This window comes from Eretmochelys imbricata, chromosome 2, assembly GCF_965152235.1.
Source record: "Eretmochelys imbricata isolate rEreImb1 chromosome 2, rEreImb1.hap1, whole genome shotgun sequence".
Lineage (NCBI taxonomy): Eukaryota > Metazoa > Chordata > Testudines > Cheloniidae > Eretmochelys > Eretmochelys imbricata.
In genome coordinates this window covers 175114879-175136753 of record NC_135573.1, presented here as the reverse complement: position 1 = coordinate 175136753, position 21875 = coordinate 175114879, and the positions used below count along the sequence as shown (strand labels likewise).

Below are 21875 nucleotides of genomic sequence, written 5' to 3'. Positions count from 1 at the left end.
GTGGTCACAGCCATTTCCCATTAGACAACAGTAGTGCAGCCCCAACACAAAGGGTGGGCAAAGATTAAAACCAACATTTTCACAATGATATAAGGAGACTAAACTGTTCTCTCTCCCCTTGAGGTGGCCACTGCAAGGACCAAGGCATACTGGGGGAAGAGCGAGGAAAGGTGGTACTGATGCAATCCTCTATACCTCTTCTGTGGAATAAACAGAGTGAAATGGAGGACTTCAGTCTCAAAGGCTATTAAAATACTGAATGCTAAATGGACAATAAATAAAAATAAGAGAATTTAAATGGTCTTTAAATTACTGAGCACATTCCAAGACAAGGTGGATGAGGTAATATCATTTATTGGTCCAACTTCTGTTGATGAAAGAGACAAGCCTTCAAGCTACACAGAGCTCCTTGTCTCTCTAATACCCTGGAACACAACGACTTCAACAAAAATGAGAATATTCCAGTCATATATTACTAAATCATGCTGTCTTGCATGGCAGGTCCCTCCAATGGAGGTCAAATTGTTTAGAGGAGGGACTAGGAAGTAAGGACACCTCGGTTCTGTTCTGGACCCTCTCACCTGGGTAAATAATTCAAGCTCTTTATGCTTAAATTTTCCCTGGCTCTAAAATGGGGATAATACCTACCACACAGCTTGATAAAATGCTTTGAGAAGCAAAGATGAAAGGTACTATGGGCTTTACTCTGATTTCACTTAAACTGGGTTTACACCAGTGTAACACCATTGACCCCCGTGGAGCTACTCCAGATTTACACCAGCCTAAGTGAGAACAGAATGAGTACCAATTGCTAGTACTATTCAAAGCCCTGCCCAAATACTTACTACATTTTTCTTTTTTTGGTTGCTCTGAAGGTTTAACAACTGAGCAGGTACATTATTTGTTTGATAATATTTTACCCCAAGTTTTAGGAACACATTCGTTTAAGAATTCCATTCCTTCAATCCCAATCATTTATTTTGGTGCATGTCACTGAACTTAAAAGTGCGCGGATTTTCTGCAGAAAAATTTAAATTTGTTTAGAAACAATCCTGCTTAAAAAAAAAAAAAAAAAATCTATTCTCGGTTTTACTTGCCTGCCTTTAAAGACCTACCCAACATGAAGAAACACTCAGAAGCTCCACTCCTGCAAGCTGAGCCATGCGGTCTAGCCCTGTGGCCGCATTAACCCCATTCACTTTTGCACTGATCCGCTTAATGAAAGATACTGGGATGGGCAAGTGTGGGGAAATATGGATTTTATATACATTTCATTTAGAAAATGTGAAAAAAACCCAAAGATTCTCATGGTAGATTTACAGCTGAGAAGAACGTGTACTATTTTGTACATAGCATAAGCAACATATTCATTTTTAGGACTATTATTCCAGCTGGTGTTCATCCTTTCATGCTGGCTTCCTACCATGCCTATTTCTGGTAATAGAATGCACAAGTGGGGGGTGGGAAATCTAACTTCTAATAGCAAGGTATTAACTTTATTCCTGGTTTCCCCCGAAGCGTGCTGCACAAGGGGATGATAAAGTATCAGAGCAGAAACGGCTCTCTTCAGAAATACAGTTTCTGTATTACACCTCCTCTGCTGCTGGTGAAATAAACCCATGCTATCTTCCCAACTGCTACTCTGTTCTTTATATATAGAAAAAACAACTCAAATCCACCATGACCTGTGATTTTTACTTTCAGTTATGTGGGAACTGAAAAAGCTCTTTTCAACCTGAAACAATAGAAGGCCAGGAAACATAAATACATAATTCTGCAGATTAAATGCTGCATAATGGATTCATAAACCTGACCAGTTTTCCATTCCAGTGCGGGCGTGTGTAAGTATCTATAAATAATGTATAGTGTACATGCACACAGGACCTAACCCAAACCCTCTGAAGTCAATGTGAGTCTCAGGTCCGTAGACAGTAAACAACATACAATTTAACTGAATTTTGGCATATATGAGAACCACAGCTTGTATGTCCTTTCATGTCTACATGTTCCACACCTACTTTTGTTAGCCCAAAGACTTCAAAGTCAATCTAAGGACAAGTTCAACAACAAATCTCATTAAAAAAAGCTAAGGTACGGTCAGTTTAAAAAAAAAAAAAGTGAATGGGAGGTTACCAGTCATACAATTATTTGTTCAGTTTTCTTATATTTGTAGAGCTGGAGTCTAAAAATGTCATATGGGTTGGAAGAAAGAGTCTCCCTCTTGCTTAAATAAAAGAAAGGAAAAAGAAAAAAAGAGCTTGATGTTATTTCATGGAATTCAAACTAAACAGCAGGAAACTCTTTGAACGACAGGTAGGACTGGCTCTGTCCTGTACTTTATGTACAATATTACTGGCAACTCATTAGTTTACTCCTTGGTACAGGACCAAATCCTGCATATTAATTCCAGCTTTTTTTATGTTTTAAAAAAACCCCAAACCATTGCAAATTATCTAGTATAACAATACAAGAGTAAGAGGGCTAATCCATCACTGCATTCTATGTCCAGCTATGCTATTTGAGGTTACAGTAACATAGATCAATACTTGCTGAATTATCCTCATATTGCAACCATAGCTGATTTTGCATTTGTGATTTTTATGTCAAGCCAGCCGCCTGACTGGATCACGCAATAGTCAACTTCTCCTTTCCTTGAAATATCATAGGTCATAAATACAGCCACTGGAAAGTCTGATGGTTTGAAGGAATACTGTCAATTTAAAATCCAGTAAATTTAAAGGAGCAAGTAAGTTAGCTTCAGGTGCCACACTGTCTATTTAAGGTGCTCATTTGGCCCCATCACCACAGCATGTGAACACCTCAATCTTTAGTATATTTATCTTGACAATGCCCCTCTGTGGAAGTGAAGCACTATTTATTTATTTTTATATTTTACAGATGGCAAATGGAGGCAGAAAGAGACTAGGGGCAAGGTATTTAGGTGCTTTTGAAAACCCATTCGGCATCTATCTGCATTTTTAGGCGCCTAACTCCCACTGAGAAACCAAGTGCCTAGGTGCTTCTGAAAATCCCACTAGGTGTATATCTGCATGTTTAGGCACCTAAATATCTTTGTTAACCTAAAGATATTTGGCCCTAAATGGACTTCCCCAAGGTTACACAGGCAGAGCAGGGAACTCAACCCAGGTCTCCAGATTTGCCAGCTAATTCTCTAACCACTGGACCGCCTTTCCTTTGGATTATCAGCCCCTCAAGCTCTCTGCAAAGTTTTGTGGTTTTACAATCACATTTCATCTTTTACGTTTTTCTCTCCCCTGATGATGTGTGACAAAAGCAAAACCTCACAAACAAAAGGAGAAACTTACTGACTATACAAGGGAAAACAATGAAACTGACTATACATGAGGTCCTGTCAAGTGAACAAACAGAAACATGTATTTCCTTCTCATCTCACTCAGTCATTTTACATAAAAAGATTTCAGTCAGAAGTATGATTTTTAAGTTGATGACACATACTTTCTATGGCTAGGGCCAGGCTATCCTGCAACAGACCACTTTGGAAAAGTGAACTTCCAATAAGCACTTGATTAGAGACAAAAGGCAAGCAAGGGTAGAAAAATGAGAGAGGGGATGGGAGGGGAGCAATGCTAGCAAGGAAGAAGAGAGAACATACACACTCTGGGTGAAATTCTAGCCTCACTGATGTCAATGGGAGTTTTGCCACCGACTTCTATGGGGTCAGGATTTTACACTTTATGCTCAGGACCCCATGGTTATCTGAACAAGTGAGATCTCAGGTCCTCTTTCAGCCCCATACAGCCTTCTTGGAGTCTCCTCTTCTCACCTCCATGGAGCTCCTGCAGGAGCAGAAGTAGGGTCCCAAAGGGTTCTGGAGGACTTAAGGGGGAGCACTGCTCCCTGCAATACCAACACAGCAATCTCAGCAGAGAAGGCGATATCTTTGCCCCAGTGCGCCCTTGTCCTACCTGGGTGGATTAGTTTCAGTTTTGAAATGTCAGCCAAGTTCAGTCTCAATGGACTATGCTGCAACAGTCATGTTATAAGTCACTCATTCACAGAAGTCCTATGCTCACGGCCTCCCCCAGCATCCCTGTTGTACTGTATCCATGCACAGTTAGATAACTGGTATGCTGTCCCTTTAAGACAGGCACCGGAAGTGACCCTGAGACACAGGCTTTGTGTGTGTGTATGTGCACTTCACTGTGCTGCTGATAGTAGAGTGTGTACTGGAAAAAACTCCTCAATAAAAGGTCTGCTTAGTTTACCCTGTCTGTGCGGATCTCCATTCCTGTGAGCAGTCTAAAAGAAGACAATATACAGGCGTGGCAGCATTCAAATTTATTGTATTTTTTAAATATAATTTTGACCGAGAATATTGATGCTGATTTTTAAGTATTTTCTCCAATTTTTAATCACTTTACAAGTTCACAGTTGCAGGAAGTTATTGGCATTTCAGGCAATGCTTATTTAATGACAGTAGACATTGAGGTTCAAAAAATTAAAGCTTTATTACTGTTAAACTGTCAACTACATATGTTAAAAATACATAAAGTAAATATCCTTAGCAAACTGTAGTTCTCAAACAGCATTTTTCCTACTTTGTCAATCTGTAAATTTTGATTATTAATGGTGCAAATTTTTTTAAAATCGGTTTGAATGTCTACAGTGAAATTGATGCTTACCAAAAAAAAAAAAAAAATCTAATCTTTCTATGTCTAACACTACACTTGTGGAGCAGAGTGAGCGCTTGTCTACACACAGTTTGAGCACCTTGAAATTTTTGTGGTTGGATAAGCCCTTGAACTCTGCTTCTGGACATGGAGAAGAGGTGAGCTGTGAATGAGGCAGTGTCTAGGCTAGGAAAGGGAGAGATGTTTGCTAACATGTGCTAATTAGCATAACACCACTTAGCAATGTTGATCGCAATCATAGTTGCCAAGAGGTTTTTAACTGGAGGAAAAGCCTCAGAAGCAGACCTACTTTGCCAAGGCAATCGTTGCCAGTTTTGGGTTAAAATTCTCTTAAACCTTGGATGCAGGCGTAATGAAATGTTATCCTTATTGTATGATTAAAGGGCAGCAGAATTGTAGTTAATATGCCCTAATCCAGGGCATATTATATGTGAATGTAACTCTCATTCACTAAGCATGCGACAGCAAGCAAAATTCAAGTAATGGACAGAGGGCGGGGTGGGAGGATAGGTGTTTCTATTTGGGGATGATGACCCTGTTTCAAGGTCCTAACTGCCATTTGACCCTCCTTCTCCAGTGTTTACAGAGAGAGCTAATTAAAACTCAATTGAGAGTCCTTGTTTCTTTGCAGCAATCACTAAGAGCTGAAAACACTAAATGGAACTGCAGCTAAATGCTGTGCGATAAGAGATGCAACAGCAGCGAAGTCACCCCCCTACCTAGCAAATCCTAGAATTGTGATTACTTTGGACATGGTGCTGTAGGATCAGACTAAGGACACAGCAGAGCAGTGGTGGTGGCAGCATCATTTGTCCCTCACGCAGTGAGTGGAGGTAAGCCACATGAACGAACCTCTGGACACCCAGGATTGACTGACCTCAGGCAAGAAATTGTAAGCGGGGTGTGGTGGAGGGAAAGGGGGAGTTAAATGGACCTTGGATTTTCATACTGCACGTTGGGAAACTACAGCAAAGAAACTGCTCAAGAGATTGTGGGGTGTTTTACTTATTGTTACCATACTTCTGAGTCACTGTTGCTGTCCTTTTCCCCAAATCAAGCGGAGTTCCCTCTCCCCTCGAAAGTCTCCTTTTGTTATGCACAAACTCAGTGCTTGCGAATGGGGGCATACAGCCTTATTGGAGTGCCCCATGCAGTATTCAGTTTTCCCAGGTTTCTGGGTGGGGCAGGAGCCATTTTGTTTTGTAATGCTAAAAGTAACCCCCCCAGACACTGAACCTGGCCTTTGTTGCTGCCAACACCACCTAGAAGAAGGGTTACAGCAGCTAACACATTTGGTAAACACACCTCGTTTTTCTCCTCTAGACAGGGCTATACATGCCACTTCGCTGCCTTGGAAGGCAGGGAGCACCTTCCTCAGAGCACAAATAGGCCTCAGCACCTGCAGAATCCAGCTAGGTGATATATCTCTTCTGAGTTCTGGTACCTCTGTGACTCATCATTTAGCAAAATCCTTTTTTTCTGTTTTTTATTAACTTACTATTCATTTTTGCATCTTTGACTACAGCTGCTTTTCTGAAGAAAAAAGGACAGACTGACATTTGGCATTGTCACCATACAGCAAATGAAGTTTAAGGGAGATCTAACAACCCTGCTGCAGTTCACTCCAATCCCTATGGAAACAAACTCCAGTTCTGCAAAAGCAGTCCTTATTGAACGTTCTGAAACACTGACTACAGAACACCTTATCCTGTTTTCATTGATCTAACATTCATTTTCATGCAAGCCGCATAGTTAGAACTTATGTAAACATCAACAGCTATAAGAAAAACAACTCCACATGCTATTTTTAGAACAAGTTCTTACATTCATAAATCTTATCTTTGGGGAGAAAAAAAGGGCCCCGTCAACACTGGTTCTCCACTTGTGAGGTAACTCCCTTCTCTTCATGTGTCAGTATATTTATGTTTGCATCTGTAATTTTCACTCCATGCATCTGAAGAAGTGGGGGTTTTACCCAAGAAAGCTGCTGCTCAAATAATCTGTTAATCTTTAAGCTGTCACCGGACTCCTTGTTGTTTTTTTAGTTACTTTGGATGTCTAACACAAGATGCCTTAAAAGGACCTGATTTTCAGAGAGTGAGTGCTCAGCAATTTCTGTAAATCAGGCCTCTAATGCGCCTTAAGTTGGGCACCTAGAAGTCACTATTCACTTAAATTCTCAATATTTTCAGAACTGTATAAAACACCAACAACTTCTAAAGGAAGTACTGGAGTATGAAGAATAAATCTAAGGTACTTGGGTATCCAAAACGGCCACTTGCCTCATAGTATATTTTTGTTGGCATGTATTATTACAATAAAACCGAGATTATCCAAATACAATTACTCAAGCTTACAGATAATGGAGGGAATTATAAATGTAATGACTAGATTCTGGGTGACATAACCTCAAGTTTTTAAAAACAGAGGTTGAGATAACTGGAGGTTACACTCTAATTCTTCTCAAACACTGTGAACATAAACATACACACTGTGAACATAAACAGTATGCATACAGCCAAAAAGTTCTCTTACAGCCCAAAATATCTTGCATCTTGGAAGTCCATTTATTTTCACCACCAATAATTCACATAATTGAGTTTGTTTAACCAACCAGTCAGAACAAGATTTTTCTATCAGCTCTAAATTCAAACTGGGATCTGATGAAGAGCACGTAGAAATCAAGCCATGCTCTGTCTTTAACAATTACTACCAGTAAACATTCTGAAATCAAAATTTAGGGTTTCATTCACGACAGGTACACGGGCCAGTCTTTAAGCACATGTGTAAGTCCCAAAAAGGAGACAAACCATATGCTTAAGTATTTTCCTGAATAAGGATAGACGGAAACACATGCATACATGTTTTCCTGAATTGGAAGCCTTAACTTGTGATGATGGACAAGGAAGAAAAGAACACAACTGTTGTTTTTCTAAGCCTGAGTGGGCTTTCTAGTCACATTTTTTTGTTTTTAGTTAACATTATCTGGAAGAGCCACAGGGACCAAATGCATGTTCTGCATTGCTTGACTATATTAAGCAGCACTGGGCTTGAATGCAGTATCACAGAAATGTTTAACCAGGCCAGCCCAGGAAATGGCCTTTTGTCCTGATTAAGCAATATTATTACAATCCCATCAAACCACTGGACCATCCCATACATTTAGGAAGATGCACACATGTACACTAGAGGCCTGAGCCTGCCTCCAGTGAAGTCAGTGGTAAGATTCCATTTAGATTCAATGAGAGTAGGATTGAGCCCTAGGAAAAGACAGAGCCTGCTGCCCGAAAAGCAGAGCTGTGAGATGCCCAACATAGCGGACACTGAAGGAGTAAACAGCCAGGCAATGATGGTGATGCACTTCACAGACTTTTTGCATGTCAAGGAAGGACTGAAAAACCATTTAAAGGAACAAATAGAACTAGCATTATACAGAGACACAGCCAAGGAACTAAACGCCCCTAAAAATCACATGAAGATGTCCCCATTAAAACTTTGCATCCCCATTAAGCAGCAATCTTTGCAGTTAAGTATCATTAATGTCCTACTTAAAAGTCATCCTAATTAAGTACAGTGTCTTGTATATGGGTTGTGAGGACACATGCAACATTTTATTACGATATTTTTAAATCTAATGACACAGATCAGCTAAACCAACCCTTAGTTATTGAGTGGATTTTAAAAAGCAGCTACCGCGTATGCTCACTGGTCACTTGTCATAACTTTTGTTCAGCACTGTCACAATATTATTTAAACTTCATCACGGAATCATGAGGGGACGGAGACATGGTGATGACCTGAAGTTAAAAAAAAGATTTTATTGCAGGATGAAGCGGAGCACAAGAATTGACACCACTGAGCACTGGAACCCTGTCCATAGGGTAGATCTACAAGTCTGGTGGCATGCAGAGTACAGACAGCGCATGCCCTGCTAGTATGGGTATAAACAGCAGTGGAGAGAGTGAGGCACATCTTAGACACGCAGAATAGAGTGCCCTACACATCTGAATCTCAATGTATGAGCCCTACGTGGCTCCCTACACACCCATGCAGTGCCTTCCTGCCAAGTCTACACTGCTATTTTTTGCTGTGTAGCGTCCCACTACCTCCCCAATGCGGCAGCTGTTCCACACTGCAGTGAAAGGCTTTGAGAGGGAGAGCTGCCAGAGCTTTTCCCTGTCACAGAGAAAGGCTCAGTCAGAAGGGAGATAGCAGGGAAAGGTTCCAGAAGTGGGGAAAGACTCAGGCAGTGGGGAGCTGCTGTAGCCTTTCCCCACTTCCTCTCTTTGCCAGTCTTTCACTGTGGCATGTAGCTACGTTTACCCTACACACTGCTGCAAATGGAGGCAAGGTCTTAATGTGCTTCTTCTATCACTAACATATAGACAAAACTGTTAATAGGTGAATCTAAATATATATATACATTTATAGCTAAAAAAAAATGTGGAACCTTCAAGTTTAATTTCTAACACTTTTGTTGCTAAAGAGACAGTTAAGTGAAATGAATGAAAATTAAATGAATGGAATATTGCACGTTGGTCCCAGGTTATTAGACATTTCCCAGAACTGAAGAAGAGCCCTGTGTAAGCCTGAAAGCTTTCCTCTCTCACCAAAAGAAGTTGGTCCAATAAAATGTATTACCCTGCCCACCTTGTCTCTGAAATATTGCAGGCTGATTATTCGTGAGGGAATTCTGCACCAAAAAATTAAGAATTCTGAGCACATTTTAAAATTCTGCAAAATTCTGCATATTTTATTTGTCAGAACACCACAATATAGTCACGCTCCTCCTGATAGCCCTGGCGGCCAGGACTCCTGCTGTCAGTGTGAGACCCAGCTGCCCACGGCTGACAGCAGGCAGGAGTGCTGGGGGAAAGTCACAAATTCTGCAAGAAAAAAATAAAATTCTGCAGGGAACATTGATTCTGTGCAAATTGTACATTGCACAGTGGCACAGAATTCCAGCAGGAGTAGCAGATGCATTTTGCTATGAATTAGAGAAGACCCTTTGTTTGGACTCTGTAGCCCTTTGATTCACTTCCCCTGTGCCCCTTATAACTTCCAACAGGTTTCCACTTCCAATATTTTTGGATCTTTTGATAGTTGAAATAATAGCTGTAAATTCCTTTGAATGTTAAGCCAGTCCTATTCAGGGTGGATGGATTTAAGTCAGCAAATAGGAAATCTTGATTTACAATAATCAGTTTTAATCTAGTTTTGCATATGTACCTTTCAGTTAAAGAAAGGTTGATTCTTATTTGTTGGTAGCCATTCAAGCATGTTGGTTTGCAACCAAATATAGTCATTACAGACTAAATTTGGTACTTTTATTTGCTAACCAGGAGGATATACACTATATCTATCTCTATTTGTTCAAGCAATTACATGGCTTAATCTGCCTTAAAATTCTTAGTACATTTTTATTAGAAAATTGTGAATGATGTATTTCTTATTTACTAGAAGATTAATTTTATTTTTGTTTGGGCCAGGCTCTGTTTGGATGGAAATTCAAATTCAATTAAACAAGCACAAAACCCAGCATTTAATTTTTTTTTGTATTAATTAAATAAAACTACTACAAAAATACATGTGCTGGGTACACAAGAAAAACAATTTATCAAAACAAGTTTTGCATTTAAAACTAACAGGTTTCTAATTAACAATAATTATTTTGTCTCCAATAATTACATGGCAGTGATTTGACGACCTGTTAGTTAAAAACTAACTGGTTTACTAAACAAACGAAGCAGTGCTGTGACGTGGGCAGTTAGTCACGCTTCATTGCTGGGGGAGAACTCTCCCGGTGATAAAAAATAACCACCCCGAATGAGGGGTGATAGCTTTCTCGCCGAGAGCCGTAAAGCGCTGTCTAGACTGGCACTTTTCAGTTTGTTTACATTTACAGGAGATACTGCTGACTGCTTCTTATTTACAACATCACCTGAAAGTGAGAACAGGCGTTCACATGGCACTTTTGTATCCAGCATTGCAAGGTATTTACATGCCAGATATGCTAAACATTCATATGCCCCTTCATGCTTCAGCCACATTCCAAAGGACATGCTTCCATGCTGATGATTCTCGTTAAAAAAAATAATGTGTTAATTAAATTTGTGACTGAACTCCTTGGGGGAGAATTGTATGTCTCCTGTTCTGTTTTACCTGCATTCTGCCATATATTTCATGTTATGGCAGTCTCGGATGATGACCAGCACATGCTTATTTTAAGAATACTTTCAGAGCAGATTTGACAAAATGCAAAGTAGGTACCGATGTGAGATTTCTAAGGATAGGTACAGCACTCGACCCAAGGTTTAAGAATCTGAAGTGCTGTCCAAAATCTGAGAGGGAAGAAGTGTGGAGAATGCTTTTAGAAGTCTTAAAAGAGCAACACTCCGATTCAGAAACTACAGAACCCGAACCACCGAAAAAGAAAATCAGCCTTCTGCTGGTGGCATCTGACTCAGATGATGAAAATGAACATGCGCTCTGCTTTGGACTGTTATAGAGCAAAACCCATCATCAGCATGGACGCATGTCTTCTGGAATGGTGGTTAAAGCATGAAGGGACATATGAATCTTTAGCATATTTGGCATATAAATATCTTGCGATGCCGGCTACAACAGTGCCCTGAAAAAGCCTGTTCTCACTTTCAGGTGACACTGTAAACAAGACACAGGCAGCATTATCTCCTGCAAATTGTAACCAAACTTGTTGGTCTGAGCGATTGGCTGAAGTAGGACTGAGTGGACCTGTAGGTTCTAAAGTTTTACATTGTTTTATTTTTGAATGCAGTTATTTTTTGTACATAAATTTACATTTGTAAGTTCAACTTGCATTATAAAGAGATTGCACTATAGTACTTGTATTAGGTGAATTGAAATATACTATTTCTTTTGTTTTTTACAGTGCAAATATTTGTAATAAAAATAACTATAAAGTGAGCACTGTACACTTTGTATTCTGTGTTGTAACTGAAATCAATATACTTGAAAATGTACACAATATCCAAAACATTTTAATCAAATGGTATTCTATTCGTTTAACAGTGCGATTAATTTTATTAATTGCTCGACAGCCCTAATATATATATCTCACACACACACCCCTACCTTAACTCCCCACCCCACAATCCATACAAGCATAGATTAAGTTTATCATCACTTTTCTAAAACTTTTACATATAGTTTAAATCCAAATCACTTCCAATGTAAAAAGAACACTTCAGCTATGTAAATGACTGACCTATAAATCTATAAAAAGAAAAGAAGTACTTGTGGCACCTTAGAGACTAACAAATTTATTTGAGCATAAGCTTTCGTGAGCTACAGCTCACTTCATCGGATGCATAAATCTATGACATCTGAAAAGGTTAGCTGTTTAAGTGATTAAGTTAACCATATAATTTGAAATAGCTTTGTTTTCACATCCCAAATTCAGAATTCCAATGTATAGATTTATAAAACAAAGTTTTTATGCAGAAGTTAGCCCTAACTGTCTCACATTTAACATGACCATTTGAAGAGCTGGCCCTTCTCCAAAGTGGATGAGTTTTATATGGCTAACTTGACAATTTATGAAGTCAAATGGATTGCTTGATAATACAGTGACTTCTATGGCAACTGAAGTACCCCATATATTTGCAGCTGTCATTATGTGAGTCACATAGTTCTTACTCACCATTCCACTTGTGTTGTACAGATGGGGATCATGCAAAACACTGAGGTTTTCTTCATATATTTTGATTTTTACAAGCCTTGTTTTTTTAAATTTTTTTACAAGCCTTTGATTTTTACTATAATCCTGCAAGTCACTCTATATAAGCACACCCCTAAACCTCTGTAAAGACCCACAGTCTTCAAAGTGGGGTCTGTCTATGTTACAGGCTAGATTCCTATATCACTACCTCCACGCTCAAAAATAATGACGTGAGATCCCAGATATAATGCTGAGGCCAAATGATATTCCAGGAGGGCCCAATAAAGTCAGAGATTGATTTCCTCCATCCCCAAAACCTAAAACACACACACACACACAGCAAAATCTCATGAGGAAAAGTATACTCACATAATCTTCTGACAAGACCAATTTACGAATGAAAAACAGAAACAGTCGGGGGGGGGGGAGGAGCAAAGTAACTCCATTGACTTTAAAGCAGCTTAAATCCATTTAATGGGACTACAAATCTGACTCCGTCTTTTTCCAAAGGAGGAAAATAAGACAGTTTTCGACTTTTAATTCTTTAAAAATGGAACACCTGCTTTGTAGTAAATAATAAGGTACACAGGTGACTCAAAATACTTACAAATTAAGCTGCACACTTAGCTACCAACTGCCTCGCTAATTTACAGTGAATGCCATGTGTGACAGATAAAAATACACAGGCACTGCAATTTAGCATGCTCCATTATAGCGAGACTGGCAAAATGAAACAAATTCCTAGTGTAAATCTAGAGCTAGAAATTCCTGAAGCATGAAACTGCAGTGGGAGAATTTCACTGAGTTAAGGATTCATAAAATTCTCAAATGAATCAGAATTTGAAATGTTCTATGATACAGTTAATATTTTCTTCCCACATGCGTTTTATAAATGTAGGTTTCAGAGTAGCAGCCATGTTAGTCTGTATTCGCAAAAAGAAAAGGAGTACTTGTGGCACCTTAGAGACTAACAAATTTAGTGATCCGATGAAGTGAGCTGTAGCTTACGCTTAAATAAATTTGTTAGTCTCTAAGGTGCCAGAAGTACTCCTTTTCTTTTTATAAATGTAATTATTTTAAAACAAAACAGAAGCAAAAATCTTCCTTCATCACATTTTCCAAGTCACGTTCTCACTTTTGTGATGCTCTCAGCTTGTTCAACTGAATAAGCAGGTATGAATGCACATTTTCTCTAAAACCTGGACAGAACGTGTAGAATCTAAAGTAGGGCTGGTGTGAAAAGATGGATCTCCTGTCCTGCAGATGATCTACTTAACACAGAAACACTTGGAAAGTTTTCCCTAATGCAATAAAGATATTTAGATAAACCAATTCCTCCTCCCCCATATTGAACATATTTAGTGTGTGGTCCTACTTGCAAAATTCATAAATTAGAATTTATAACCTTGGTTTTATGAAGATTTTTGATTTATATTTACAGAAGTCTCTGGGGACATCCAGTTTTAATTCTAATCTCAATAACATTACATCCCCAAGACACATTTTCCTTCTCTTTTCAAAGAAGAAATTATGCCTTTGAATATACACACACAAATTCCACTCACAGTAGAGACTCAGAGAAGGATCAGAATTTGGCCATTAAAGTTAAGGCACTGATCCTGCAAATCACTCTATGCACATAGCCCTACAGTGGTACTGTGGATGCAGTGATATAGGAGCAATTTGCAGAATCGGGACCTAATTGACTTTGGTGCTAGTGACTGAAAAAAAGATGACACACTAAAGAATCGAGAGTTCTATTTATCTACAAATTCTGCATGTGCAGCCACAGTGCAAACTTCCTCTCAGTAGGTCTTCATTGTGTCTTAATCCCAACCTGAAGGGACTATTACTATAGACAAGAAAGTACTCCAATCTGTGAGTCCATTCTCATTGCTGACAAGATGCCCAACACAGATGCCAATTAGCATTTGATTGTTTTGGCAGGTGTTCTGATGCCAAAGGTTTCTTTTTTGGTTAAAGAAGGAATCCTAGCCATAGGAGCACTACCACTATCCTATATTTAAAATAAAGCTACATTAAAGTGTCAAGATGATTACTGAATATCACAGAAATTCAGAGTAAGTCACCATGTTATCCTTTACTCACCCACGCAGGTCTTGCATGATTCTCAAAACGGCAAGCTGTTACTCTTACATCCTACATGAGCTGTTACCAGTTTTAAAATTCAGTAATTCGCAGTAAGAGCAGAGGTAGAACCGTCCAGTGGTATTGAGAAGAAAGTATTCAGTGATTAGAGTGGGAGCCTGGGACTCCCTCAAAAGCTCAATTCTTTGCCCACTACAGACTTCGTGTGTGATCCTGGACAGTCATTCAGCTTTTCTGTTTCTTCTGTAAAAATGAGACTAGTACTTCCCTATCTCACTGGGGTGCTGGAGGGATTTATACATAGTAGACTGTGAGGTGCTCAGATACTAATGTGACGGTGGCCATATCAGTACCTAGAGATCTTCTTCTGATTAAATATTTTGGCAAATGTGCATCATTTGATGTAATCACAAGGCAAGAGACTCATAGAATCAATTAAAAATTACAAAAAGAAATTGTCCTTCATGTGTACATGGAAGTATCCATAGATTAAAAGGGGGAAGGAATGGCTCAGCAATATCTAAAGAGTGAGTGCGAACTCCATCAAAGACAGAGAAATCCATCTTTTCTAAAAATAGCATAGACTAAAGGCTTGGCTACACTGTCAATGTGCGGCAAACCAGGGACACTGCCACAGCACAGTGAAAGTCCCACTGCACCATAGCAATGCTCATAGAGGACGTTACTGCACGGCAAGCGAGCGAGCTGTAGAGTCATACTGTGGCTTGCCGCATAGTAAGTCACTATGTAAACAAGCCCTGAGAATATACTGTGGGGAAAACTGGGCATTTGAAAGGGAAGTGACCCAACAGAGGCTCTCTCTCTCTTCCATTCTCTGCATAACTTTATTAATGAAATTTTGATAATTTCTGAGCTGTAACATATACAGTAAAAGCTGTTTTATCCAGCATGTTGGGGAAATGGGGGGTGCTGGTAAGTGCAAAATGCTGGTTAACCAAGAGAAGTAGTTTGAGTGCAGGAAGGGTGCGGGGCTTGGGCTCAGGGAGGGGGCTCAGGGCAGTGGATTGGGGCATGGGAGGCGATGCCGGGTGCTCAATCTGCGGGGTGTTCACCTCGGGCGGCTCCTCGCACTCGGAGACCTGTCCTGGTTACTCCTAGGCAGAGTCACGGCAGGCAGCTCTGCACGCTGCCTCCACCCGCACGTGCTGCCCCCACAGCTCCCATTGGCTGCGTTTCCCAGCCAATGGGAGCTGTGGAGCTAGCGCTCGGGGCGGGGACAGCGCACAGAGCTGCCTGCTGCACCTCCACCTCGGAGAAGCCAGGACAGGTCGCTGCTTGCGGAGAGCTGCCCGAGGTGAGCGCTCGCCATATCTTGCACCCCGCACTACCTCCCACACCCCAACCTCTACCCTAAGTCCCCTCCCGCACCCAAACTCGTTCCCAGAGCCCGCGCTCCGCACCCCCTCCTGCGCCCTAACCCCCCAATGGCCCCACACCAACTGGACTATAAACTGGAATTTCAATGAAGATCAGAAATGCCGGTTTATAAAGCTTTCCAGATGGTGAAGTGCTAGATAAAACAGCTTCTACTGTACATACATTGAGGGTTGCAGATAAGGCTAGTGTTTTCAGTCTTACTCTGAGGCCTTGCCTTCACTGCAAATAAAAGTATGTTCCTACCTTGAGTTAAGAGTACACCTTTTTTTCTTCAGTGAAGACAAGAACTGAGTATTCTTATTTTTGTGGGTTTAAACTAGAATCCAAGGCTTTGTCCACACTAGAGGTGGGATATAGGGTACATGAAATGCCAGTGAAAAGCAGACTGCATCCACACTGTGGTGTGTAGCTACACACGGCACAGAAAGGCTCCGGCATGGTGGAGGAAATGGGGAAAGGCTCTGGCAGTGCGGTGGAGAAAAGAACTGGCAGCTCCCTGTGGCACGGAAAGCATCCAGCAGTGGGGGAGGCAGCAGGACACTACACTGCTGAAAATAGCAGTGTAGATGGGGCAGACACTGCTTGGCTGTGTAGAGGGCAGTGTAGGATATACCCTAAGGCTCTGATGTATCTTTACTCTCCTAAGCAGTGCTTCACTGTCTACACTGCTATGTATAGCTATGCTAGATGGGGTGCAGTACATGCACACTACATGCCACTATAAGCATTGACATAGCCTGAACGGGCTGTGAGGGCGGGCGAAGCGCTGTGTAAGGCATGTGGTCAGAAACAAGCAGGTCATTCATCCAGTTTGAAACCTGAAAGTCTTCCTTTTGGGTGGTTTGTGCGCCGGCTGGTACTGAGACAAAAGCGAATGTGGTTTTATCCAGCCAGGACAGGGAGAGGGTACCATTTTGAAAAATGCACCCGCCACCCCCAGTCTGAGCCGCACGCAAGGTCTGTCAGTGGGGGTGGGGGCAGCGGAGCAACGTTCTCTTAAAAATGGCATCCTCTGTGCGGTGTGATCTCACATGCACATATGCGCAGGGTCACACCAGCGGGATGGGCTCACACCATTTCTGGAAATATTGGAACGTCCGGTATTCTGGGGATGTGTGAATGGCGACCCTAGTAGGAAATGGCTAATGCAGGTAAGGTGGGAGTATAAGGGCGAGGACCTATGGGGGGCTGCGGGCACTGCTGTGAAATACAGCTCAATGCCAGTGGGCAGGGAGCAGACGGGTGCAATGTGCTGCGTGGGGGCGGAGAGAGGAGTCGGTGCCCTGTGAGTGTGGCAGGGCGGGAGGGAGGCATGATGGGGTAGAGGAGGTAAGCGCGGGGCTGGACGACGGTGGCAGGTGGCTGTGGGGTTGTGCAGGGTACAGAGGGGCACAGAAGTGGCATGCAATGGAGCCAAAGGGAGGGGAGCCCCTAGCGCTGCGGGAGGAGGCCCTGGCAAGGCAGGCGGATGAAAGCCCAGCGCTGTGGCTGGTGGGAGCCACACGAACCTTTGTCAATAACCCCCCCCTCCTCCCCACGTGGCCACGCGCCTTCCCTCCCGGCCAGCGCGGCCCCTTCCAGGCGCTGCCCCGCCCCACCCTCCCTCAGCCCGGCCACCAGGGGCAACGAGCAGCTCCAGCAGCAGCGCCCCCCGCCGGGCCCCAGGCGCGGGCGGCAGCTGAACGTTCCAGAGCCCGGCGGGGTTCTAGAACACTGGAAGGCAGCCGGGGCGTTCTCGAATGCTGGGTGGGTGGCTGGGAGGGAGGGAAGCAGGCGCCCCCCGGGGCCCAGCGCGCGGGGCCCAGCGCACGGGCGCGCTCCCTCGCTCGCTCGCTCACCTTCCCGTCCGGGCCGAAGGGGAGGGACTCAGGCTCTTCCCCGACTGGGGGGGGCGCGGGGCCCCGCTGGGTCTCCGCGGCCTCGCTCGGGCTCGAGGCGGCGGCGGCGGCGGCTCCGTGGAGCTGGTAGTCCGGGTAGGGGTTGCTGAACGCCCGCTCCTCCATCTCCGCCTCGCCCCCCAGCTGCAGCTTGAGTCGCTTGGACATGCTCTCTCCCATGGCAGCCTGCCCCCGGCCCGCCCCCTGCTGCACGGCGAGCCGCTGGGGACACGCGCCCGCCCCGAGAGCAGCAACGCGCTCCCTGCTGCAGCGCCAGCGCCGCGCCAAGGGCTGGGGCAAAAGCCGGTACTGGCGCCGGGGAAAACGCGCCCTTGCCTTGATAATAACGCGCGGGTGGGGGCGACTTGCCTAGCACTTAACGCGGCTGCTGGCACAGCGGGAAGGTATCAGGGTAGCTGTGCCCCCCACCTCTGAGAGGCAGAAAATACCAACTTTAAAAATAAGGAAGCAGGCTGCCGCTGCTGCCGCCTGCCACAGAACAGGGCTGAGAAGAGGCGCGCCCCGCCCCGCGGAACATTAAGACATGATGGGCACAGTTTCCTCCCCTTTCTGCACAAAACGGCACGATCGAGAGGAAGCAAGGGCAGGCACAGTAGAAAAGCCTCCCGCCCATCAATCGTTGCCAGGAAAGCTCTTCTGCGAGAGAGCCACTTTAAATCCACCGAGCCTTGCTCGCACGTCCAAAAAACCCATCGGAGTTCTTCATCTTCTCCCCCTCTGCTCCCCAACCCTTCCGAAAAATAAATCAGGCTGTTGCTGCGAACACCACCCAAGACTGCAAAACTGAGCTCCGTCCTGCTGCCTCTGTCTCTCTGCAATAGGGAGAAATCCTCTCCCAAATTATTTTACATAATAACCAGAACCACCGAGGGGAAAGAAAATCCAAAGTATAGGCAGTAAATGATCAGTTCCTTCATCAGTGTCATCCGAACCCTCCAGCTTGCTGCAACCATTCGGAGAGAATGAGAAACACCCTATAGAACTAATCCCTGACCCTGATAAACATGTACGTAAATGGTAAAGGCTCTACCCTTCCTTTACTCAATGCATTGATATTCAGCTTTCATTCATAGCCCATCCACCAAACTGATGACAGCAGCAGCCTTTCTCCAATCCATAGTCACAAATCCACACTTATCGAATCAATTTTATAAATATGACAAAGAACTCCTGGACAGAGGGGGATGAGGAAAAGCAGCCTTTAATCTTCTTCCCCTTCAGATTCTAATTTCCTCCTTGCAGTTTATTCTTCCTGTGAAATGTGTGTCCCCCTTGCCTTGGATGAAGGAGGAATACATTTTGCATGACAAGATCAGGGTGGAGGGCCGCCTGCACACTCAACTATTTCTAAGGGTCAGTTGAGCTGCCAGTTTTCACCAGGCTGTCACACACCCAAACCAAAAAGGAAAAAAGGACCTACAGCATCTACACATATACACATGTGTGAAACAGTCACACATGTATGAACAGATGGTGGTGCTGGCATTTTCCTAATTCATTGTATGCTTCTTAATTTAATAGTCTTAGCTGAGCATTTTTGCCTACCCCAATCTCCATTTTATGTTCCTCTTGGCTCACTGTTTAGTTTCACATATATGTTTCTTTTTTATAGACAATCAGCAGCAGCCCATAACAGGTTTCAGATAATATATTCTGGTTTGTTTATTTATTATATTCAAACTGTGTTAAAGCTTTGTGTGGAAAAAGAGACTGCCTGCCAAATCCCAGTTGCTTAGTATTGGAAATAGAAAACAGATATCTTGGAGACAGTGTGTCAGCTTAACTGTATAAAATAATGCAGATCAGCAAGATTCTACTTGTGTGTGAATATATTTATGCAAATATACAAATATTATTTATGTTGTGATAGTCCCAAGGGATCCCAGTCATGGATCAGGGGCCCCATTCTGGTTGGCACTGAACAAACACATTACAGAAAGACAGTCTTTGCCCTACGGCGCCTACGCTCTATGTAAAGGTACTATAGAATATCTTGTAAAAATCTGGACATCTAGATCTCATTACAGCAGTCTCCTGTTAAATATTTACTAATAAGTGGATAAACCAACAGTTTTGGTAGTAATTATGAAGTATGCAGTTTATCAAGGTTCTAGTCCATGACCCCAGTCCTGCATAGATTTACTGCCTTCAGTGGGAATATTCAGAGTGCATAAAATTAAGAATGAATGTAAGTCTATGCAGGCTAGGGGTGCTAGTTTGTATGTATTTGTACACATGCATGTGTAACACCAATAGACCCTGTTCATCTGCGGGCAGGACTGAATCTAGACCTCTGAAGCTTAGTGTATGCGCCTCTACTGCATGAGCTAAAAAACTAGCTGGCTCTTAGGGTAAGCATAGATGCTGGAACTAGGGGTGATGTCGCACCCCCTGGGCTTGAAGTGGTTTTCATCATATACAGGCTCTCAGTGCCCCCACTATACAAATTGTTCCAGCACCCCTGTAGCTAAGGGTGTAGCAGATTCATTGATCTCTAGCTAAGCTAGGTGCCACTAGAGGGGAACAGAGCACCACACCAAGAAGGCAGAGGTTACACATGCACATACCTATGTATATATAGGTATGTTTGTGCACATAGCCATTATCTTGTGGTATAATAATAGATTTTAGAAAACATTTTTCCCTTTATTTTTTAAAAGTTGAATTTATGACAAAGTGGAATTCCAAACGTATTGTGTGTGTCATAAGAAAATATCATCTGTTACCACATATGATCTCTGGAAAATAAATTAGCCATCAAAATCTGTAAGTTATATAATTGAATATGGTTATCTATATTCAGAGAACAAAATCTGGACCAAAGAACTAATCTTGTTTACAGAAAGGCCTGTTTTCTCATTTATTTTAGAAGTGTTATATAACAAAGGTCTAAAACTATTTCAAATCTTATCATAATATCTTCAGTAAGTTAAAACATCTTTGCACATGCACAGTGCCCTTGGAAATTTATTCAACACCCGCTAGTGTGGAAAACCATTTTTTAAAATACAAATCTTCTTTTCATAGAAAAAGTGATTTTTCTCACACACCTTCTCTTGCCATCGCTGTTGTACCTGTGCATTCTGGGACTTCCGAAGCACTTTTCCCATAATCCTCACCACTCTTGTTGGAAATAGGATTGGGGGTAATTCTTAAATCTGAGGCATACATTTGTACAGCTTTCATGCTTGCGACTTCCTGTCCACGCTGGGGAGAAATCATTCTACAGTGCACCAGATCAGCCTCAGCTGAGCTAAAGATTTATTTTCTGCTATCAGCTGATATAACCAATGTTTGTAAAACACTTGGGACAACTGTTGAAAAGGTATTATGGACTCATATATTTCAAGCAGAAGGTTTTCTTTGCATTCCAGTGGTTTCTTGCAGCATTTTTCATGTAATGTTGACAGGGTCTGTGAGGAAATAGCAACTCTCTCCTTCCTCCTTTCTTTTGTACCCAAACAGCTGGATATACTTTGAAGGCTTTTAAAACATTCTTCAGTTGACAATTTTTCTTTTTACACTAACAGGAAAAGTGGACACAACACATACTTGAATATTCTCCCTTTGATGCCAGTGCACACAATTTCTGAAGCATTAATGGAAGTTACCGATAAAGGGGGCAGGGACAATATGTATCCCATTTTTTCCCTCATTGGACAGGGGAAGGGAGTTGTTCCCAAAACAAGCACCCAACTTAAATCACACTCCTGGGCTTTCCATGCATCTTGTCTCTTCTGTGTCTGTCTTTTAGATTGTAAGCTCTTCAGGGCAGGGATGTCTTTATGTTTTATATAATTCAGAACAAATAATAAATAGGGATAATGGGTCGTTTCATGTCATTAAAAAAAAAACAGAACTCCCCACTGTATTTTGCTTAGAAATTAGTTACCTAACATAACTCAATGAATGCATTTCCACTGAATGCATCCGATGAAGTGAGCTGTAGCTCACGAAAGCTTATGCTCAAATAAATTTGTTCATCTCTAAGGTGCCACAAGTACTCCTTTTCTTTTTGCAAATACAGACTGACACGGCTGCCACTCTGAAATAACTCAATGAGGAGTTCGGCTTAAGAAAAGAAAAATTGATGGGATG

The 21875-nt window shown here is 42.3% G+C and overlaps 1 protein-coding gene across 1 annotated transcript in view; it reads right to left on the bottom strand.

The window, feature by feature from the left end:
- The window catches only part of LANCL2 (LanC like glutathione S-transferase 2), a 49917-nt gene extending 31981 nt beyond the window's left edge, over nucleotides 1-17936 (bottom strand). The window contains exon 1 of the mRNA XM_077810974.1: nucleotides 17718-17936. Within this exon, the coding sequence (XP_077667100.1) occupies nucleotides 17718-17936 (219 nt within the window). The remainder of the gene's footprint in view (nucleotides 1-17717) is intronic.
- Between the last annotated feature and the right edge of the window lie 3939 nt (nucleotides 17937-21875).